Source organism: Lissotriton vulgaris, chromosome 1_1 (genome assembly GCF_964263255.1).
Source record: "Lissotriton vulgaris chromosome 1_1, aLisVul1.2, whole genome shotgun sequence".
NCBI classification, from domain to species: domain Eukaryota; kingdom Metazoa; phylum Chordata; class Amphibia; order Caudata; family Salamandridae; genus Lissotriton; species Lissotriton vulgaris.
In genome coordinates, this window is record NC_141685.1 from 99,754,149 (window position 1) to 99,777,679 (window position 23,531).

General features: G+C 46.9%; 1 protein-coding gene across 1 annotated transcript in view; it reads right to left on the bottom strand.

The window, feature by feature from the left end:
- Nucleotides 1-6,188: 6,188 nt before the first annotated feature.
- The window catches only part of LOC147737577 (uncharacterized), a 499,818-nt gene continuing 482,475 nt past the window's right edge, over nt 6,189-23,531 (bottom strand). Inside the window, exon 13 of the mRNA XM_086924527.1 lies at nt 6,189-6,244. Within this exon, the coding sequence (XP_086780653.1) occupies nt 6,189-6,244 (56 nt within the window). The remainder of the gene's footprint in view (nt 6,245-23,531) is intronic.

Below are 23,531 nucleotides of genomic sequence, written 5' to 3' on the forward strand. Positions count from 1 at the left end.
CAGATCCATCGGTCCTCTCTGACCCCCCTGATCCGTTATGGGATCCACTGCTGAATCCAATGGGGTGCTCCGTTTTATCGGTCCTGGCAATTGCCTCCAGGCATTTGTCATGTTGTTCCCTCTTTCTATTTCAGCTCTTTCTCTGCCTAGCTGTACCTGTTCCTCCTCTCGCACTTTCTCTGGGTTATAAACCGACACTATAGGACCTATGGTAACGGGTACTTGAAGAGCATCTGGCAATCTATGAGACTCAACACACTCCGTTGCTGGCACCTTCTGCACCACAAACCTTCCGACTACCCTCTGTACAGGACTAGGTTGAGGTGTTTTCTCACCTTTGGTACCTACCCAATCCGTTATAGGGAGTGGTCTATTCTCCTCTATGCCAAACCTATCTTCCCTTGGGAGTTCGACACCTTCCATCTCCCTATTGTACGGAGGCGGTCTATCTATCAACAACCTACTTATTAGGTCATCCTCTGACTCGCTCTCATCATCCTCCTCTGGGGTTCTCTTTTCTCCTGTACCCTCTCTCATTGTGTACAACTTATCCACTTCAATAGTCTGTACCCTCCATTTCTTGGTTTCCGCATCCCATTTGGCATCTTGTACTGCTCTTACTGATGGTCTCACCCTCTCTTGACGCCTGTTCTGATTCCTGTCGTGCGCCGCCCTAATCCACGCATTAAGGGCCTCAAACTGTGTAGGTCTAGGCAAAGGTCTCAATGAAGACATAACTGCTTTTAGTTGATGCAACACTTCTAATCTAAACGTTCCGTATTTCGGAAAAGTCAGTTCCTCATTCCCTTCTGTAATCTTACTCCAAGTAGCAAGCCACAGTATAGTATGCAACCCAACATTCGTAGCCATATAATGAGCTGGTGTACCCTCTGGCGGGGCCTCTTCCCCGTAATAAGATTCTCTCCTTTTTCTTTTAAAGATCGCTCTCAAACATTTAAAACACTTCATGTTCGAAATCTACAATTTTTTCTCTTTCCCTGTGTTCGTTTACTTCCTGATGACAATCCACCAATCCCAGCGCGGTTCTCGCTAACCGGCCTATCCCAGCACGGCTTCACACCAACCGGCCTATCACAGCGCGGTTCGCGTCAACCGGCCTATCCCAGCACGGCTTCACACCAACCGGCCTATCACAGCGCGGCTCTCTCTGACGTCACTCGTCTCCCCTTCGCAGCAGTTCCCCTCCTCTCTCAGCTCGTCTCCCGGTCATGCATGCGTCCCATTCATACACTGAAAAATGATTACTTCCGACCAAGCGATCACTTTCCTTGACTGTACGCCCACAGTCTAACTGTAATTGTCACCTTAACCGACGAAATGTCTTTCCGTGAACGTCCAGACAATCGACTTAACTGATAGGTTACTTACACACAGTAACTTCCGACCTGCGTCCGTTACCCATACACTCACTCTTGCGTTCCCCCTATCACGGTCCTGCGGGCGATCAATGGTACCTCATGACCCCCTTTACAATGGTCGACAATTACTCTGGATGTTCGATACACCCGAACCACTTAAGCTCTTCTCTGAACTTAAGATTTTCACCAGGTTGCGCGCGCTCACAACCCTCCCTCAATAACACTACAGGCATTCAACTATGCATGACATTACAATACAGATACAACACAAAACACTGCAATCTGACAACGCATGACCCTTATTATACTCACTCTCGTCCGACCCTGCTGCTTTTCTCTCGCACCGTCAGCACCTTCTTCGGCAGGAGATTCTTCTGCTGCTCATCTCTCAATCTCTAGGGGCCTCGGGGTAATCTTAACCTAGTCTAGATCACCTTCCTCTAGAAGGTAACCATCCTACTCTGCTACCAACTGTTACGGTGGGATTTTTGATCTCTTATCAGATCACTATAGATCTAGATCCCAACTCAGGTCGACTGAACCTTTGTTACCTGTCATAGAGTAAAAAGCAATCCACTACTAGGTTAATCAATTTTAAGGCTTGCACAACTCTGAAGAACCACTTACTACGAATAGGTTTTAAAAGTTTATTATAAACGCCGGGCTGTTGTGCTGAGAGGTCGCACTCTCCCTCTCTCACAGAATGAGCTGATATACTAAGAGGAATGAGATATACCGGAGGCAAGATGGCCGCCGGGCTGTTGTGCTGAGAGGTCGCACTCTCCCTCTCTCACAGAATGAGCTGATATACTAAGAGGAATTTCATGCCACCCACGAAGGAGAGGTACTAATGGAGACCGGGCTTAGCTGGATTGAAAGAATATCCCTTAAGAGGCAAATACTACGGATTGGACAGGTTTGGATTCGGTTGAAAGAAGGAATCTCGAACTTGTTAAAAAAGCACCAGTACATGGCTCCTAAACCACCCACACGAATGGCTAACCAAGAAAAAGTAAATGACAGAACTAGAAAACCCCCCGACACTCCAATGGCAACGAAGACAGGGGTAGCCGGCAGCGTGAAGGGGGATTCCCTGTTAGGAAAGAATACCGGCGCGATCAGGAAGATAATCCCCCCACCGGCGGAAAAAAACAAAAAGAGCGAAACACGGAAACAAAACACTATTCCTAAAATGAACAGTACGGCGAGTAAGAGCACGCTACTGAAGGGAGACGAGCAAAAGGCTCGAGATTCAAGTATGCGCCAGCCTACCATGTCAGAGATGCTAGCAGGGAAGCACATGGAAACAGTAATTGCAGGAATCCCGAGCTCTCTCCGTGAGTCAGACGCTGTCATCCTGACGGCTGGAAACGTCCTCGAGGACGTAATCGACAAGGAAGACGCGAAGGTGGTTGCCAGGCAATGGGCCGAGCCGGCGCGGAGAGAGGGGCAGAAGGCTGCAGCACCACAGGCAGACGGTGCACACGCTGGAGCTCGCGCTGAGGAGGAAATATCAGCTGGAGATGGAGGTAAAGGGGTGATTGACAGTGGAGGAACGGAAAATGGGAATATAAGTGCCATGGGAGGCACCACAGCAGATATGCTTGGAGCATTAATACAAGTTGAGAAAGAGATTAATGAGTCCCGGAAATTGACTGGCTCATGGGGCAGCCGAGAAAGCATAGCAAGTTCAGAAAAACAAAGTCTTGAAGGGGGAATTAATATAATTAAACATCCCCACGGAGGGGGAGACTGTACATCCCTAGAAGGGGAGGGCGAGTTCTACTCTGTAAATGAAGATTCTGAGTCATTGTCATCAGCAGAATCGAATACGGAGGAAAATGAAGGCATAAGCACGTCTGGCAAAGAGTCCACAATGAAAAAGAGGAAGCATACCAAAGTGGAGAAACGTCTCCTGTGGGACTACTCAGCGACTTCTCAAGTATATCAGGAGGAGGAAACTCATGCAAGCATGGCAGAGAGAGCATCAAGTGGCAATATCCCTTCCCAACAAGACCCTTTTCAGACTCTATTCTTGACACTGAAACAGATGCAAAAGGAAGCAAGAAAAGAAAGCCGTAGAGCAAGGCAGGCGTCAAAGAAAATACAGAACAGCCTAAGGAAGGTCAATAAATTGTATGATGAGCTGGTGGACAGAGTTACAGAGGTTGAGGAACGGACAGGGAAGCTCGAAGATGACATTGGGAGATGGCAATCATTTAAGGCAGAACATGAGAAAATGGCAGAGGACATGCGCTGGAAGATGGAGGATTTTGAGAACAGGCAGAGGAGGAATAATGTCCGCCTTTTGGGTGTGGAGGAAGGGGCAGAAGGGCAGGATGTCAGGCAGTTTGTGATAAATCTCTTGAGGGGCGCATTTCCAGAATCCCAGTGGCAGTGGGAAACAGAAATACAAAGGGCGCACAGGTTCCCTTTTACAGTAAAGAAGGTGGGAGATGCAGGAGGAGTAGGCAGAGGTGGGCAGAAAAATCATCCAAGGGCAATACTAGTATATATTGGAAACTTTTTGCTCAGGGAGGAGATTCTAGCAAAAGCAAAGCCAGAGAGTAGGAGAACTTTTGAGAACAATACCTTTTTTGCCAAGCCTGACTTCTGCCATTTTACTGTAGAGAGGAGATGGAAGCTGAGGCAGTTGATTGCACCATTTCAGGCTCTAGGCATGGAGGCGTATCTACTTTACCCTGCCAGATTGAAGGTAATTGTTAGAGGGAAAACTTGGATGTTCAACTCTGAAATTAAAGCGGAGTTCTTTCTAGAAGAGATGAAGAAACAGAAAGGAGCGTGAGAGGCCGGTTAGGACATAGGACATAGTGAGATCCGTGGGTGGCAAGACAAGGTAAATGGTTGGGAGAGGGAAGCGATTTGCACAACAGAAGGCGGGCACACATAGGTCGGCTGACCTATTTGCCTGTAAAGGGGGGGGGGGGGGAAGGGGAGGGGTGAGCAGAGTAGGGGCGGAGAGGGAGGGAGGGGGTGAGGGGGGGCGAATGGCAACTGTTTGATTATGATTTTGCACATTGTTATGTTTTTGAGACACAGAGAAGATATACATCCTCATCTTGATGGAAGCACATTTTTCTCTGCCCCACATAAAGTATTGGTTAGGTTAGATTATTTTCTTGTAACTAGCTGTATGTTAGCTGGGACACAGGTTGAGAAACTTCCCAGGGTGATTTCAGATCACAGTCCAGTAATACTTACTATTAACTCCATGGCTGCTAAGGCAATTTCCCTCCTGTGCTGGAAATTGCCATTTTACTTTATTTATTTCATGACGAGCTGGGCTCGTCATCAGTGTACGAGGAGGCTACACCATGACGAGCCCAGCTCGTCATGAGTGTGGAAGGGGTTAAAAATAATTACTTACAAAGAGCACCCGCACAGTGGACTTTTGAGAGAGGACTTTTAAAGGATCCCACATATAAGGAGCACATGTCGAAGTGGATTAAATGGTTTTGGGATATCAATAGGGGGACAGCAGCTACAGGAATAGTTTGGGATACATTTAAGGCGGGAATAAGGGGAGAAACAATGAGCTTTGTCCTGGGAAGACAAAAAAGAGAAAGGGATAGGAGAGAGTTGATAGAGCATAAATTACTAAGGGAGGAGGAGAATTTAAGCAGGGTAATAAGAAATAATCTACCTCTAGAGGACTGCCTGCTTAGAATAACAGCATTAAAAGCAGAGGCAGTGGAAGGCCTGGCCAGGCAGGCGGTAGACAAATTCTTGTCTAATAAGGAAAAGACATATGAGCTTAGCGAGAAGGTGGGGCGGGTGCTGGCAGCTAGAACTAGGCAGAGAACAGCTGAAGCAGGAGTAAAAGAAATACGGGATACACAGGGAAATCTGGTCATGGAGACTAACGCAGTAAGAGAGGTATTTAGGAGATTCTACGCAGATCTATATACTCCAGAAGATTCACCGAACCTGGGGGAGATTGAGGAGTATTTGGGCAATATATCCCCACCGACGATTTCAGAAGAGGATAAAGAAATACTAGATAGTTCAATATTGTTAGATGCGGTGGAGGAAGCTCTTGACAGGTTGCCGGTAGGCAAAGCGACAGGACCAGACCAAATTCCGCTAGAATTTTATCAAATATTTAAAAATGTACTCTTGGCAGATATGTGTATAACTATGCAACAAGCACAAGTAGGAGACCTTAGCCCAGAGTCCTTGGGGGGGCTGATATAATAGTTATTCTAAAAAAAGGAAAGTCATCAGAAATGCCAGGGTCGTATAGACCAATTACATTAATGAATTTGGATATCAAAATATATTCCAAGATTTTAGCAAAAAGATTGGCTGGGATTATTGAGCAGTTAGTAACCCCTATCCAGCACGGTTTTATACCTGGGAAAGGGACTACGCAGCATGTAAGGACTGTGATCACGGTATTCGACCATGCAGAAATACTAGGAGACCCTGCCGCAGCACTTTTCCTCAATGCTGAGAAAGCATTTGATAGGGTTGATTGGGAATATCTTTGGTATGTAATGAGATGGTGTGGGCTGGGTGAATCCTTTATAAAAGCTATTCAGGTATTGTATAGGAACCCAGCAGCAAGAATAAGAGTGAATGGGGGGCTTTCAGACAAAGTAAAAATTGCTAGGGGGACTAGACAGGGATGCCCCTCCTCTCCCCTATTGTTTGCACTATACCTGGAACCATTATTGCGTAGGTTGGAAGAGAATGAAAGGATACCTCCAATGAGAATAAATGAATATACGGTGAAGTCCTTAGCCTACGCAGATGATGTGGCAATTTTAACTCCAAACCCTATCCTAGCTATAAAGGAGGTAGAGTTAGAGGCTCAGGAATTTGGGAAAATATCAGGGTATAGCCTAAATAGAACAAAGACTCAGATTATTAAGAATAGATATACTCCTTGTGCTGATGATAGGGTGGTTAACTCAGCAGTATATTTAGGAGTAGTATTAACTGCGAGCTTGGAGAGGGTAGTAGAGATGAATCTGGCCCCTCTAATAGGTAAAGTTAAAAAAGATCTAGAAAGGATGAACAACCTACACCTCTCCCTTATGGGATGCACAAATGTTGTCAAAATGCTAATCCTACCCAAATTTTTATATTTTTTTCGTACTATCCCTTTAGTTTTTGAGGTTAGGTGGTTTAATTGATAGAAAGGGTGCTCAATAGATTTATCTGGGCACATGGAAAGACCCGAAGAACGTACAGGTATATGACCCTACCAAGAGAGAGAGGGGGTTGGGGGGCCCCCGATTTTAGGCTGTATCAGATGGCTGCTGCACTACAATATATGCAGGGCCTAATTGGGGGTGGAGGAAGCGATGTAGGGGTTGCGACTATGTCCACAGAAGTTTATGCTATCATACTGGGGGCTGAGGCAGAAAATAATTTTTTAAATAGAGTGGAATTTGAATATTATAAAAGAACAAGGTTTAAGACCCTGATGGCAGCATCTAGGATTGGGAATGTATTCCTTAAAAAAATGGGAATGGGGAGATACAATAGGTATGTCAGACTCTATAAAAATAGATCGTTCCCGGCAGAAATATTTGCTGATTCAACAATGCTGGGCTGGACACAGAAAGGGATAGAACAGATTGGGGATGTAATGGATGGGGATGGGGTAATCCAGTTCTCGGACTTTAGTGCTAAATATGGGGTTGAGAGGAAGGATTTCTTTAAATATTTGCAGGTAAGGAGCTTCTTATCACACAAGCAAGGTGGTAGGGAGGGGTTTAACAAGAATGAGATACTGGAAAAGATAAAATTAGGAGGGGACTGCACAATTAGATCTTTTTATGCAATTTTAACCAAAGGGAAGGTGGATGATTTGGAGAAAGTCAGCATCAAGTGGGTTGGAAAATTGGGAGTGGACCCCGGAAGTTTGCAAGAGTCTTTGAATTTGGGATTAATATTTTGTGCTCTGGACTAAGTGACATCCCTACTTAGCAAGATCTTAACCTAAAAAAAGGTGTCAGCCGTGGTGACTTCCAAAGAAGATCACTCACTTTCCCTTAGTCTTTGTTGTGAATCTGTGCATCGCAGTTATGCCCTATCTGCCTACCCATCCGCTCTCTTAGGTTCCTCAGGCCATCTGCTCTAACTCCACCCAGGGGTGCTGTCCCTAATACAAAATCAAAATTACAGTAGAAAACGCCTCTCAGAGACGCCCCTCACGTACACCCCTCACGTGGTGTCGTTTCTGGCTTCTTCCATGCTGATACTCCTCTGGGCTCATTGTTAGCGTTGACCTTGCTTCTCAGGCTCTTCTCCGGCAAGACGGTACCCCCCAGGAAATTCCTGAACCCTCCTCCAGGCCTGTGCCTGTCTCCCAGAACAGAGCCCTTATTCATCTCTCACTTGATTGGAACCCCCTCGCACTTGCAAACAGACACTCATGAAGTGGGCCACAAATTCCGGCCTCCAGGTTATCTCTTAAGTCGTAAACCTTCGAGCATGGTCCACGATTTATGCTTAACACGACCTAATTCTAACTAGCACATGCAGATCAAAAGAAACGACTTTATCTCTTCAGGCCTACTAGAATTACATGAAACGGGCCTGTGCACACTATGAAACTTTTATTTCTCAGCCTAAACAGTATTCTAACTTATTACACACAAATGGTTATATGAAACACTTCTATAAAACGTATATTTCCAGTTCTATGATCAATAATACTTTGAATTATAACAACAGTAATCCATATCATGTGAAATTGTAAAGGCATGTATTCTTTCTCAGTGAACTGCCATGAGACCTACACATTTCTATGTTTAGCAGCATTACATTCTCCTCTGCAACAGTCACATAACATGGAATTTAATATCATTTCAACATCTCTAAACACTCCTACATTAGTTTTTCACACTGAAATATGCACTCTGTATTAAATAAACACTCTTATATGTATGCACTCTATAAATTTGACACTCTTATGTGTATGCACTCTATAAATTTGACACTCTTATATGTTCTTTTAACTAGGCTGGTGCAACGTGCTTGTAAATATGGTGCACCTCTACATTTTACTTGATTTGCGCTCTCTCATGCCCACAACAGAATTACAAACACAGGTGATAATTTGGCATCACTCCTCACCGTTGGCAGGTCATCCTGGCTGGGTAAAAACCCTGGAAAATGTGCGAAAACACTTTTGGTGGGACAATATGAGTAAGGACATTAGGCAATTTGTCACTACCTGTCCAGTTTGTGCAAGACATAAATCTTCTCATAAGGCCCCTAACAGTTTGTTAATACCAATGCATCACCCAAACAACCTTGGCACACTGTGAGTGTAGACTTCATTGTAGGTTTACCACCAGTAAAATCCTTCACAACAGTATTAGTGATAGTGGATTTTTTGTCTAAAATGGCACATTTTGTACTGTTACCGAAATTGCCAACTGCGGCAGAATTTGCAGATATTTTTATAAGAGAAATTGTGCGTTGTTTATTTGCTGATTATTCTAGTGAATGGTTGGAAGCTCTCCCTGTAGCGGAGTTTGTTTATAATAAAACTTAGCATGCAGCTCTACTTTGCTCACCATTCTATTTCATGCAGGGGTATCATCCGAGAGCTATACCCATTTAAGATTCCCTGTTGCCTACAGTAACAAATAGACTAACGAGATTAGGTGACATACAAGACAAGGCCAGGAAACATTTATTAAAGTACAAAGAAAGCATGAAAAGACAAGCAGACAAACACAGATCTGAGGCCCCAATGTATAAAATCGGTGACTAAGTATGGCTCTCCACAAAGAACCTACATATAGAGGGATCCCGAAAGCTGCAACCACATTTCATTGGTCCCTTTAGTATAACTGCCATAGTAAACCCGGTAACAGTAAAATTGGACTTACGAAAAGAATACCCAGTACATGCTACATTCCATGTGTCCTTGCTTAAGCCGTACAATCCAAATACCCGACCCGAACCACCACCTCCACCCATACCAATTAAGGGAAATCTAGAATATGAAGTGAAAAGCATAAAAGACGCAAAAAGAATTCATGGACGTCTGTTTTATTTAGTAGAATGGAAAGGATATGACGAGACTGAGAATTCATGGGAACCAGCGTCCTATGTACATGCCCCACGGTTGATTAGACAGTTTTATCTAAAAAATCCAGGGAAACCCCATCCAGTAGGAGGGCCTTTGAGGGGGGCGACTGTTAGGGTTTGTGCACAGCAAAGAGCATGTCCCCTCTCATTGCACTAATGGTCTCTGTAAAAGCTCTCTTTAAACAAACTATTTAAAGCCTTTCTTGTTATCTCAGCCCCTCCCTAAGACTTCTGTGTATGTTGCTCAATGTATTCACAAGTTTGGACATTGCTGTCTTGTTTGCACATTGGACCTTGATTTTACCAAGGCTTATTTAGAGCACTCCTCCCTAGGCCATGTGTTACTTCAATTCATTAGCATAATAACTGAAGCTCTGCACACCTGCCTGTGAGAACCACACCCAGTTCTTCGAACCACACCCAGCTCTTCGAACCACACCCAGCCCTGTCTATAAAAAGCAGCCTCTGAGCCTCACCCAGTGCTTGTGCTCGTCTACCTCCCACTTACCTGAGATTAGATCCTTCAGCGCTGGCACTCCTGCTCTCTCCAGACCTTCATTGGCTTCAATGGGATCGGCTGCTGGATCTTCCTTCTTCCGGTTTCCGGCTTCTTGCCTCAGCCCCTCTTCTGTCCACTGCAATCGACCTGCAAAAGAGAAAGAGGTCAAGGTTAGACTGATCAGTATCCCTTTTCAGCAACAAGTAAGTGCAAAACCTTTTATTACCTGAAAGAACTTTGTCGGCGCTTTCTGGATTCATGTAAAGACAATTTGGAACAAGATATCTCCCACGAACTTTGTGGTTCAAACCCTTTGTTACAAGAATACTTTGTGGAACTTTGTGAAATAAACATTGTTTTACATGGAACTTTTTAAGAATCGAACAGAGGAAACCATTGACAGCAAGGCAAACAATAAATCAAGGACTTGCACAAATTACCTGCTGTATTTTGATGTAAAAGTCTGGGTCACTTGCCAGTGACCAGGGCGGCGCCAGGAAGATGCCACCAGATGTTGGGTCATTTCAGGTGAAAAGGTGAAGATTGTCTCTTCAGCCATGAGGACCAGGAGGTGTCGACAATGACCAGGAGCTGGATTCGAGCTGTCCCATGAAGGATCTAGTTGACTGTGGTGTGGGTATCCAGATTGGACCCAACAAGCCTTGGCAAATGCAATCCTCGCAAGAGGCCGAGATTGGCTTCGGTGCAGACCAGCAAGGTCTGAGGAACTTCTCTTTTAGGGAAAAGTTGGAGCAAGCCTGGAGCAACCAGGAAAGCAAGTTGAAACAAAGGTTGGCCTTCTTGAGGGCTCACCAGCCAACGGACTGGGAACTACGAAGACGCTTTGAGCTGAAATGCACAAACTGGGCCCCCGGGACACTTATGGAGTGTGGGCCTCTGAGCTTTGGTGCAAAAAGATGCTCGGGCTGGGGCTTCAAATGCCCCAATGCACAACTTCGGGAAACTTCGGGAAGTAGGTGCAGGGTGCAAAATGTAGGATGTCCAGGAGTTCCGGTCCCACGTCTCTCGTGTCCGCCACAGATCTCAGCTTTGCTGGGATCTCAGGTCAATGTCAGAGATGTCTGAAAGTCTATGTCCTGAGTCACAGAGTCTTTGGGATCCGGCAGGAGCCTCGACAATGCACACCGGCAAAGATGCTTTTGTTGCCTGTTTGAACAGGGTGGTCACTTCTTGACCACACAGGAGATTTCTTCCATCTTACAGTCGATATGGAATATTGAATGTCCAAGATATATGTTGCAGAGTTTCGTCCAGGGAAATCTAAAGTCCTAGGGACTGGGGTTCTATTCTTATAGTAAAAATAGGGGATGGACTAACTCTATGGCCCCACCTATGGGAGGGCCAGGGTAGGAGGTGGTTACACCCCTTCCCCTCTTTCCAGTTTCACGCCAGAGCTGGGGCTGAGTGCCCCAGCAACCGGTTTGAACTGGGAAATGCATGGAGCACCTTGTGTGCCCCAGGCAGTGTCTGAAAAGCATTCGCTGAATGCTACCCACCCTGCCCCAATACACTAAAGCCTGTCGGGGAGGTGCTGGCACCTCCCTGGACATGAAACATATTGTCCAAGCCTCCCCTGCCAGAGGTTCGTCCAGCAGCAGGAGGGCAGACTCGTGTCTGTGGCAGCAGCATCCATTTTGTGATGTTGAGGCTCTGTTTAACTTTAACCGGGTAAATTAGTAACTACATGTCCTCTCCCTCTAGAAGGATGGAATGCTACTCCCGCCGCCAGGACTGGTGGGGGGTAGTATTCCAAAGTGTTTGACACCTTACACAACATGTTTTGATAAAGCCAAACCAAAGTTAGCATTAACCGCGAGGATTATAATGCACTTAAGAGTATATGGTATGGCTATATCATAGAACAGCTATAACTAGATGGTTCCGAAAGCTGCAGAGGTGCTCAGCTCATTCTAGGGCACCTTCACACGTAAAACCAAGCACTCTGCCTCCAGGATTGTTAAGGCCTGCCATAGGAGTGACTTATAGGTGCATATGTGTCTAAATATATAGATATATATAAAGATATACGTATACTATATCTAAGTAAGGGGTGATTACACCACCTTACCCAGGCTGCAATTGCAGACCTGTGGTGTCAGTCTGGAGGCCTAACCAGGGGTGGCATAATAAATGCTGCAGCCCCTGGTAGGCCTTGGGTGCCCCTATGCCCTGGGTACCTATGGTACACTATACAGGCACTCACAAGGGTGACCCAGTAACAAATCTGGTATGTACCTAAAGTACATGGTATCAATTTAGAGAAAGAACAGCTAGGCTGTGGGCCTGATTAGCAGGACCACAGCCATACTAAAGTCAAAAAAACAGTGAAACACATCAAAAAGTGGGGGTAACCATAGGAAGCAGACGCTACTCTCCTACACAACCCCCCGCCCCCAAATCCAGGGACATTAAACTAACCATGAACAGTTGAGTCTTCATGTTCTAAGTGGAAATATCTGGAGAGTCCATCTGCATTGGCATTACTCCCAGGTCTATGTTCCACTGAAAAGTCCCTCCCCTGTAGGGAAATGGACCACCTGAGCTGTTTGGGATTTTGACCCTTCATCTGTTTTAGCCACAAGAGGGGCTTATGGTCTGTCTGAACAATGAAGTGAGTACCAAACAAGTAAGTCCTCCCTCTCAATAGCTGACCAACGTTTCTCTCTAGGGGTCAACCATCTGCTAATAAAAGCTACTGGCTGGTCCTGACCTTCTTCATTCAATTGTGATAGCACAGCCCATATCCCTAACTCAGAAGCATCTGTTTGAACAATTAATTCTTTGGAGTAGTTAGGACTTTGCAGAATTAGTGCAGTGCACATGGCCTGCTTCAGGTCATCAAATGCATTTTGACCGCTTACTGTCCACTGAACTTTCTTAGGCATTCTTTTAGAAGTTAAGTCATCCAGGGGTGTCACTATGGAACCATACCCCTTGACAAATCTCCTATAGTCCCCAGTCAGGCCCAAGAAAGCTCTGACCTGAGTCTGGGTGGTTGGAGCAACCCAGTCCTTTATGGTCTGGATTTTGCTCTGCAATGGTTGAACCTGGCCTCCACCTACAAGGTGGCCCAGGTACACAACCTGAATCTGCCCTATCTGGCACTTAGTAGCCTTGATAGTTAGGCCTGCCTTCTGCAGGGCCTCCAAAATATTTTTCAGGTGGATCAGGTGATCTTCCCAGGTGGAGCTAAAGACAGCAATATCATCAGGATAAGCTGCATAGTAGTCATCCAGACCTGAGAGGACTTTGTTCACCAACCTTTGAAATGTGACAGGTGCATTTTTCAGACCAAAGGGCATTACCACAGATTGGTAATGCCCACCAGGGGTTGAAAATGCTGTCTTTGGCTTTGCATCATCAGCTAGCCTGATCGCCAGTAGCCAGCTGTTAGATCAAATGTGCTCAGATATTTGGCAGAGGCCAACTTATCTATGAGCTCATCTGCCCTTGGGATTGGATGGGCATCAGTCCTAGTGACTGCATTGAGACCTCTGTAGTCTACATAAAACCTCATCTCTTTCTTACCAGCCTGGGTGTGAGGATTTGGCACTAGGACTACTGGAGTAGTCCAAGGGCTATCTGAAGGTTTAATCACTCCCAATTCCAACATTTCCTGGACTTCTGTCCTGACACAGTCCCTAACATGATCAGGTTGCCTGTCAATCTTATTTTTCAACAGGCAGACTGTTCCCAGAGTCCACTTCATGAGTGCACCAGGTAGTCTGACTTGGAGTCAGTGAAAACATATGTCTGTACTGTTGCAGAACTTGGCTGCAGTCACTCTGCTGCTGGTCAGTGAGGCTGCCTGCCAAGGCTACATCATCAACTGAACCATCATCAGGGTTCTGAGAGAGCAGGTCTGGGAGAGGGTCACTCTCTTCCCTCCTGTCCTTCATCAGTAGCCATGAGCGAGCCCATGTCTGCCCTGTCAACATATGGTTTCAGTCTGTTGACATGAAGCTCCCTATGGTGGCTTCTGGGAGTTCCAAGATCCACCAAATAGGTGACCTCTCCCTTCTGTTCAACAATAGTGTGGGGTCCACTCCACTTGTCTTGGAGAACTGCTGGGGCCACTGGCTCCAACACCCACTCTTTCTGTCCTGGCTGGTAAACAGTCAGTACAGCCTTTTGGTCATGCCAGGCTTTTTGCAATTCCTGACTGGCCTCAAGGTGCTGTAGTGGTCCTAAGGAGAATAGCTTTTGGGGTGCCGCTTCGGCAGAGAGGTTTTTGTGTGCTCTGACAAACGCGGAGGAGATTTGGGCGTGTGAAGGAGTCCTTTGCCATTTTCCTTTTGGAGAACTTTGATTGCTGGGCGAAACGCTTACCCACGGAAGGACTCAAAGTCCCAGGATCCGTTGGGCGGTAATCTCACCTGGTGCCGTGCCTGAGAACCGCCCACCACCATCTGACGTCTTATTAATGATTACTCCACCCGCTGCGCGGGAGCGTCCCTGGAGAAGCCCGGGACAAGGGCGGAACCGTCTGTGGCCGTCAGGGGCCGAAGGTGGCTGGGCTGGGCCACCCCTCTAAGTGCCCCCTTAACAGACTACCTTAAATGTCTAACGCCTATTAGTGCAGTACTTTGTTTCAAATCTTTTATTCAGTCAAAGTTTGTTCTAATAATCGTTTTTTTATTAGAAAATTTTGCTTGGGCCACTTTGCTGTAATTCCTTATTGTTTCCGTCTTCTGTTTTAAATTGTGTATCTTATTCTGACTTTATACCACCCCTCCATAGGCCGCAATTTTTGCCCTAAGTGGCATTGAGAAGTGGTATGGGTAAAGTTGGTAAGACGACTGTTCCACGCCCCATGACTAGGCAACTAGCGGCATCAACTCAATCCCTCCCGAGCCTCACGGCCATTGATAAAATGCTCCAAAAAACGATAGAGGTATTGGCAAATGCCATAGAAAACACCGAAAGGTGCCTCTCAATCACTCCTGCAATGCCCCTCCTATCCATTTGGAAGATTGTTCTGTAGTTATAGCCTTTCCCGCTGACTTTACGTCTTCTCTTATGCCCTAGTTCTCAGATCTACCCTGTGCCCAGATTGAGTCTGATACGAATTTCACAACTGAGGCTGTTCAGTCTCCTTCTCACCTGGCACCCTCTAAGGGGCATAAACCCCGGGCCAGACCTAAGAAGTCTAAAACAGTTAAAAAACCAACCAAGAGACCAGTATCAACCCTGTTCGTGTAGATTGTGATCCTGGCCCCCGATTTTTTAACCTAGGTCCTCCTCTCTGGGCTACTCACCTATTTACCGATTTTCAGACCCACATGGAACTGGTTATCAATACCCATTTTAAATCGTTATCTACTAGGATTGATAGACTAGTTTATTTGATAAACAGTAAAGGTCCGGGGAAAGTACAGCCAGCTACTACATTGGGGAATACCACTACTTCAGGGGCTTCGGGAATAATTCAGGTAGCCGCTAAGGGCCCAATTATAGGTGATAGCCTTTGCCCAAACACCTCTACTCTTGTCTCGGCCCCTTTTAATATGCTGAATCCTACATTAGTCCCAAATGGCCCAGGTTCTATCACCTGTCCTACCATACCCCCAGCTGTTCCTGGATCTAAATTACGGGATCCGCTTCCTTGCCCACGAACAACTGGAACTCGGAACACAGAGTCGGGCATGCCCCCACATTGCACGTCCCTGAATAATGGTGAAATGGGTCCTTTTAAACCTCCTCCCCGCCCCCAGCTTCCTCCAGAAGGCTCGCAATATGTGGTAGTGCTTACAGGCGTTCCTCCCCTCCCTAGCGAACGAGGAGAATCTTTCCCTGAGCTCAAGAACAAAGTTATCTTCTGGTTAAGCAGGTATAGACCCCTAATGGGAGCTGGCCAGAGGGAAATTTTGTTCGCACGTAGAGTCAGTTGGCTAGGGACGAGACCTAAGGACATTAGTGGGTCTGTGTGATTGTCAATTTTCGGGATTCAAGGGTAGTGGGACATATACTGTATAATGGAGGGCATTCCAATGTGGACACTATTAATACTCGTCATCTGGGGTATTTTTATATGCGACCTTTTATCGCAGGTGGGCCTGAACCATTTCACCTCTTCCCTGTAGGCCGCGAGTTCGAATACAATATCCTAGTGGGTAATCGATTTAGTGCATTAAGTTCCATAGATTGACAACCATTAACATTGTGTCCAGAAGGATTTTTCTAATGCTCTGTATCTCGGCCTTTCTAAATCCCTGCTGTCTATGCTACAAATCATTCAAAACCAGGCTGCCAGACTGGCATTTAAAATCCCCAGATGGCAGTCGGCCAAACCTTTACTACATCAACTACATTGGCTACCAGTCAGCGAAGAAATAGCCTTCAAGGTCGGCTGCCTGGTTTTCAAAGCCTTGACTGGTCCCTCTCCTGCTTTTCTGAAGTCCCTGGTTACCCCCTACTGCCCCTCCCGAATTTTGAGGTCCACTCACCTTCAGCTTCTAGTCATTCCCCGGTTTAAACTTACCAAAGTAGGTGGCCGTAGTTTTTCTCATTTTGCCCCCAAGCTATGGAACTCTTTCCCACTCTCACTTAAGTCTTCATACTCCCTTGTATCATTTAGGAAGTCTCTAAAAACTCTGCTCTTCGCACACCCCCAATAAAATCCCTCCTGCTTAGTCTCAGTGTCCTATCAGCACCAGGAAACTCATGGTGACAGTGCGCTCAATAAATGCTCATTAACATAACATAACAAGGAACGGTTCTGAATCAATTGGCAAGCAAGGATGTGGGGAATTCTAGCACAGAGGCGGGATCTCCTGGGCAGACTGCCTGTCCGAACGTGGCAATTATAAATATATCCCCACCTTCCCCAAATCTTGGTTTAGCCAGTGTTGCAGAGGAATTGGGTAGCCACACACACATAGCATCTTCACGTCCTATAGAGCTCCAATAATTGGTGGACTCTTCAACCCATGTTGTATCACATCTACCACTTATTGGGTCCTGGAATGTAGCAGGGTTGGGAACCAAGCTGCTAAATCCGGAGTGGGGAGAGCTGATGGACAGCTATGATTATGTCTCTTTCAAGAGACTTGGCTGCTGACTCCTCCAGTTAGGGTAGGATACGCGTCTTTTCTAAGTATGGGCGAATTTTGCGAATTCGCGCTTTGCGAATTTGCGTATTCATGAATTTGCAATCCGCAAAATCTGCGAACTTTCGCGAATTTGCGGATTTTCTTTTTTTTTTTTTGTTCGCAATGGTTTCTGCCAGTTCGCGAGGGTTTTTTACCAGTTCGCAAACGCGAACTTACTTATCGGGTCTCAACGATCGCGACCAAGTTGTTTCTACGTCTGGTTCATCACAGCACCCTCTGTTTCACCACTGCCACCCTCTGTCTCACGCATGCCACCCTCTGGTACATCACTGCCACCCTCTGGTTCAATCACTGTAGATTATGGGGGAAAAAGCACACCTGCCCTGCCTCAATTGACATGAATGAATTAGGGGTTGATTAATGTGTCACTGAATTTGAACTTCCAGTCTGGCACCTGTTCCTTATCTGTAATTGCTTTCTGTTGCAGTGTAATTTTTTCTAACAGGACCTTTGTGGCATACTTGTAGCTATTCTCTGAGCCTGCTGTGAGGGTCAGAGCAGGGTCATAGAATAGTTGCAAGTAGGCAACTGAACTCTGGAGAGCCCCTCAGGAAGCACTACAGGGAATGGTTACTAATGATGAGCTTGAACTTTTGCACCTGCTGAGTGCTTTCAGTTTTGCAAAAATCGTTTTTCTGCAATTTCGCGGGATTCGCGGGGCGCGAATTTGCACGAGATCGAATTCGGAAGCCGCAAATTTGTGCGAATATGCGATTTGTTTTTTTGCGGCATGTTAGTTCGCGTGGTTTTTTGCGTTTTTGCAAGCCACTGGTAGCGCAACGAGGTGAAGTTACCCTAGCGGTCGTACATGGGCGCGGCCATCTTGTTTGTGTGACGTATTTACGTTTCCGGGCGCCATGTGTAATCACGCAAAGTGTGCGGCTCGCTAGTACAATCGCGTGTGATCGCGGGGGAAATCTCGCGCGAACTTACCCACGTGGTCGTGAACGGGTGCGGCCATCTTGTTTTTCATTCATTGCTATGGTTCTGGGCATGCTTTCTGTATCCTCTCTGAATCTCTGCCATCCTTTGCTTGTTTGAAGTTTTTTTTAATCTATTTTACTTATTATCTATCCCTCTATTATTCTAACTCTATATTTTTGTGTAGGCGTTTGAGGGGGGAGCTAGTGATGCCACGGGAGATCTTCAGCGCGGAGGAGGTGGCCGCACTAGTCTTCTATGTACAGCGCCGCCTCCCCAGGACCATCATGGCAGGCGGCAAGATCGCAAGCGGCTACCGGCTCCGGGAGCGCCGGAAGCAGTGGGAGAAGGTGTGCCGGGCCATGTATTCTCACTCTCGGGTCCGGTGCACCTACAACCAGGCCACCCACCGTTGGACAGATCTCCTGGACCGGGAACGCGACTTGCTCGACCTGCTCGGCATCGAGATCCCCGGGCTTGGTGAGTAGTAGTAGCTATTTCATCACTACTTTTCTCCTGCTCTGTGAGTTATTATATTGCAAATTTTTGTTTTTTACCAAGAGCAATAATGCTACCGATTACATTGTAGGTAAATTATATTTCAAAGTCTTCTGTGCATTTCAGGTGCACTGCTCTCTTTCTCAGTAGCGTTGCTACTATGCTTATTTGTTTTCGATTTTGTGTTCATTTCATTGGCCTGAGAAATTATATATGAGTGTAGTTTACAGAACTGCGTAATGCTAGACACTAAGGGGCAGATTTACAATTACCGGCGCATCCCTGAAAAGTAGCAGGGATGCGCCAGTAATTGTGCGCCACGCCACCACCACCCATGGTGCGCCGTATTTACAATGCGGCGCACCATGGGCCCAAAACGTCACCGAAGCGTTACGCATCTGTGCCGTAAAGGCGGCGCATTGCTGGAGTTGCGTCGCAAGCACGACGCAGCTCCAGCAATGCTCTGGGGTGCCCCATCTCCCCAATGCTGCGTCAAGCCGTACGTCTGCTTCAAGCAGGCGCAGGGTTTGAGTGACGCATCATTGTCCTAAAAGTGATTGATTGAAATCTTGTAGATTTCACTCAGCCACTTTTAGGATGCGTTCCTGCGCAGGAACGACCTCCCTTGCGCCGGAACGCCCCCTGATGGTGCAGGGCTTTACAACGTGATGCATCTCCCATATGCGTCACGTTGTTAATATACACCGCACCATGGCGCCTCTTTTGTTCTGCCGCTGCGTCACAAAAGTCACGCAACAACGGAGCAAAAGAGCCGCAAGGGGCTTGTAAATCTGCCCTTACAGACTCAAGTCCAGTCCTTCCTTTGTACACCTGGCAATAAGAAGAAATAGTGGTGGTGGATTGATAGTTTGAGTATTTTAATGACTGGTTAATGTAGTATGAAACTTTTTAGTGTTGTCACTGATCAGCAATCACGATGGAGTTTGTCTGTCACTTCGCGTGCTGCGGACTGCTGCCTGCCAGTCCTAGGCGAACCTTTTTAGTAGTTTGTTTAGTGAGTTACATAACTTTCCAAGACGACGGTCCGCAAATCAAGCAATACTAATATCGTAGTAGACCACGTGAGATAGGTCAATATATCCCGTGGAATAGTTGTCTATTTGTTATTTCGCCAAAATATTTTGTTATTGTTCTTTTGAAATGTTTGATTTGGTTGACAACAATCATCCATGTTTTCGGGTCTTTCTTTCTTTCATGTTGTACATCAGCTCCCCCCAGGGGCAAGAGGACAGAGGAGGAGGGGGTATCGGCTGCTGCTGCTCTACAAGGCCAGGATCGGTCAGGCGAGGGCTCCATTGCTGGCCTCGGTAAGTTTTAATTTAAATATAGAGTACTTATTTTTTCCTAGCGTTCCTCATTCGACTTTTTCTAAATCGTCTTTGATCTTCTTGTAGACTGTATCTAAATTCTTATCCTGCCTGTACTATGACTCCCTGTGGTATTACTAGATTATTCTTATTAGTCTGTCTGTGTAGCTAACTAAGATTGCACATTTAAATATTATCCCATAAAAAACACTGTATAGAGAACATTCACCATATTGTGGTAGTAGATATTCACGTTACAATTGTTTTGTACTCTCTATTCTGACTGCAAGTGGCTGACTCAAAGGCCTCACTATAGATGGGAGCACTGTGTGTCTGATTCTAGGGCCAGGTTGCTTATGCAGGAACAGATGACTGGTGATTATGTGGGGCTTTGCATTTAGAAGAGCACAAAAAAACCATGCCAACCTATAGAAGGTCATTATGCTCTGGTTCTCGCCTGGGCCTCTAGTGCTTTTCCAAGGGTGGTCTGTTGCCTACCTTTTCTGTTCCTGAGCTCAGCCCTTGCCTTTGTTGATGCTTTAGGATTACATGTTGGTCCCTCGGTCTTTCTTCGCATGTCCATCCCATGGGCTGTCTTCTGAGATGTTTCAATGCCTGTCTCTTCTCCTGGTGTCCTTGTTTCCATCTTGAAATACACAACCCTCATATTGTCTCTCTTTTGTCGGTGACATTTATCTTTCTTTTGATTCCCAGCCTATGACGTGCTCCCAGGGGCACCTTAGGTTGGTTCTGGCTACGTCTCTGGTGGCTTCCTGCTCCCCCTTATTGGCTCATACCTGCTCCTTCACCAGTTTCAAATCCTATATTTACCCAGTGAAATTGGTTTCTATAGCCTTTGCTGTGTTGACATTTGTCGAAACTTGCGTGGTAAACTGCGAGGCTTAGTGAGGGGCGGGAGAAGTGGGGCTGCACCTCTGGAGAGCGTCACCTGTCATTTTAGTCCTTGGAAAGTGATTGATCATGTATGGGCGACACTCCATGGCATTAGCCTCTGTGTGACTATCCCCAATAGCTTTAAGTTGAGACGGCTGCTCCCAGAAACATCTTAAGTGATGTATTCCAATGCCTTTGCTGGAAAGGAATCAGGAACCCTTCAATGACTCTCTGGCACGTCTCTCCTTTCCTTAGTCACTGCATATCCCCTTGTGCTCTCCCTGCTTGCCCATGCCATTCATGTTGTGGGATACAGACGCTCCTTAAGGGATTGATAACGCCTGAAAACGAACAGTGCAGAGCTACGGTTCAAATTAGTCAAAGAACAAGCATTCGCCATTACGTATACTTTTCTCTTTTTCTGTCCTCCCACTTGGACAGCCTCGTCTGCTTTCCTTCTGAAGTTAAAGGTTTCTTATCTTTATAGGGCATGTGTTCATGATGGACCCCCCGCCCCTGGGCCCCAACCCACCAGAGCTCTGAAAATGTGAGGAGGGGGACCACGCAGCCCCCCTCCTGGAGCCCTCAATGGCCCTGGGGACCGCCACCCCCCAGGGCCGGCTCCTGCAGTGTCCCGGGGTGCCCACCGCCCAGGACACTGTAGTTTGCAATGACAGGGTGGGAGCCTCGTGGTTCCCACCCTGCCATTGAAAACTGCTTTGCTTCATTGAAGCGAGAGCAAGGAAACATGCTCTCACTTCGATGAAGCAAAGCAGATTGCTTTTCCACATGGAGAGCAGCATGTCAGCAGCTCACCATGTGGAAAAGCAATCCCGGCTCCCGCAGGATGCCGGAAGCCGGCTGGGACCGTGGAGAGATTGGGGACCCCCACCCCACGGTCCCCAATGAGAGGCCTGGTCCCAGGGGATGAGGTCCCCGGAGCCATAAGTGGCCCAAGCCAAAAAAACTAAAAAAATGGGGCAGAGCCCCGGGGGATGGGGTCCCTGGGCTAAAAGAAGCCTCAGGAGTGGGGCCACGCAGCCCCCATCCTTGGTAAAATTATGTAAAATAGGTGGCCATGCCCCGGGGAATGGGGTCCCCGGGGCCATAAGTGGCCCGGGAGAGGGGCCACGCGGCCCCACTCCCCAACAATGTGGTGAAAAAACGAGGCAGAGCCCCAGGAGATGGGGTCCCTAAGGGCTAAAAGAAGCTGCAGGAGGGGGCCCATGCAGCTCTGTGGCGCTTAGTGGAAGGAGCTGGTGGGCTAGTTCCACCCCAGGGACCCTCAGGATTGAAGGGGAGTTAATTCCCCAACTTAAAACGCGCCACGGGCGAGTTTGCACAGTGGGGAAAGGGGGCCTGAGTTCACATGTACGCAAACACACCCTGTGGCGCGGTTTAAGTAATGAAATTAATTCCTCGTCAATCCTGAGGGTCCCTGGGTGCCAACTAGCCCACCAGGTACCTCCAGTAAGCGCCACGGTGCTGCGTTGCAGAGTGTTGTAAAAAGGGGCATGACCTCTGAACACCTCTCTGCAACACAGCCTCCTGAGGGCCAACTAGCTCAACAGATATCTGCAGTATGCGCCAGGGAGCTGCGTTGCAGACAGGTGTTCAGAGGCCGCGCCCCTTTTTACACCTCTCTGGAACGCAGCTCTATGGCGCTGACTGGAGGTACCTAGTGGGCTAATTTGACCCTAGGGACCCTTAGGATTCAAGGGGACTTAATGTCTCAACTTAGAACGGCTACAGGGCGCCTTTACACAGTGGGGAAGGGAGGGGACGGGTCCTGAGGTGACGTGTGCAAACACACCTGGTGAAGTGTTTTATGTTGAGGAAATAATTCCCCTTCAATCCTGGGAGCCCCAGGGGATAACTAGCCCACCAGGTGCTTCCAGTAAGCGCCACTTGGCTGCGTTGCAGAGAGGTAGTGCAGGCCATGCCCCTTTTTACACCTTTCTGCAATGGCGCTTACTGGAGATACCTAGTGGGCCAATTTGCCCCTAAAGACGCTCAGGATTCAAGGGGACTTAATCTCCCAAGTTAAAATGGCCCAAGGCGTGTTTACACATTGGGGAAGGGAGGGGACGGGGCCTGAGGTGACGTGTGCAAACACGCCATGTGGTTCGTTTTATGTTGGGGAAATAATTTCCCTTCAATCCTGAGAGCCCCAGGGGGTAACTAGCCCACCAGGTGCGTTGCAGAGAGGTGGTCCAGGCCGTGCCACTTTTTACACCTCTCTGCACTGCAGCTCTGTGGCGCTTACTGGAGGAACCTAGTGGGCTAGTTGGACTTTAGGGACCCTAAGGATTCAAATGAACTTAATCTCCCAAATTAAAATGGCCACAGGCCGTGCTTGCACAGTGGTGAAGGGAGGGGATGGTGTAGGAAAGTGGATCTATATATAGTGGACCGAAGTAAAATCAGCCGAACTACGAATTCCGATTTACTCACTTGTTATCAGGAGATACCTCAGTGCTGCATCTTTAAGCCCAGTACTGATCCTGAAAAGTAACCCTAAACGTACTTACCAGTAACTTGAATTTCCTTCCATAGGCTAACAATGACTGGTTTCATTTGGAAATTCTTCTAAGTGTGGAGTTTTGGAACTTTAAAATACTCATGTAAAATCAGCCGAACCACGAATTCCGATTCACTCACCTGTTATCAGGAGAGACCTCAGTGCTGCATCTTTGAGCCCAGTACTGATCCTGAAAAGTAATTCTAACCATACTTACCAGTAACTTGAATTTCCTTCCATAGGCTAATATTGACTGGTTTCACTTGGAAATTCTTTTAAGTG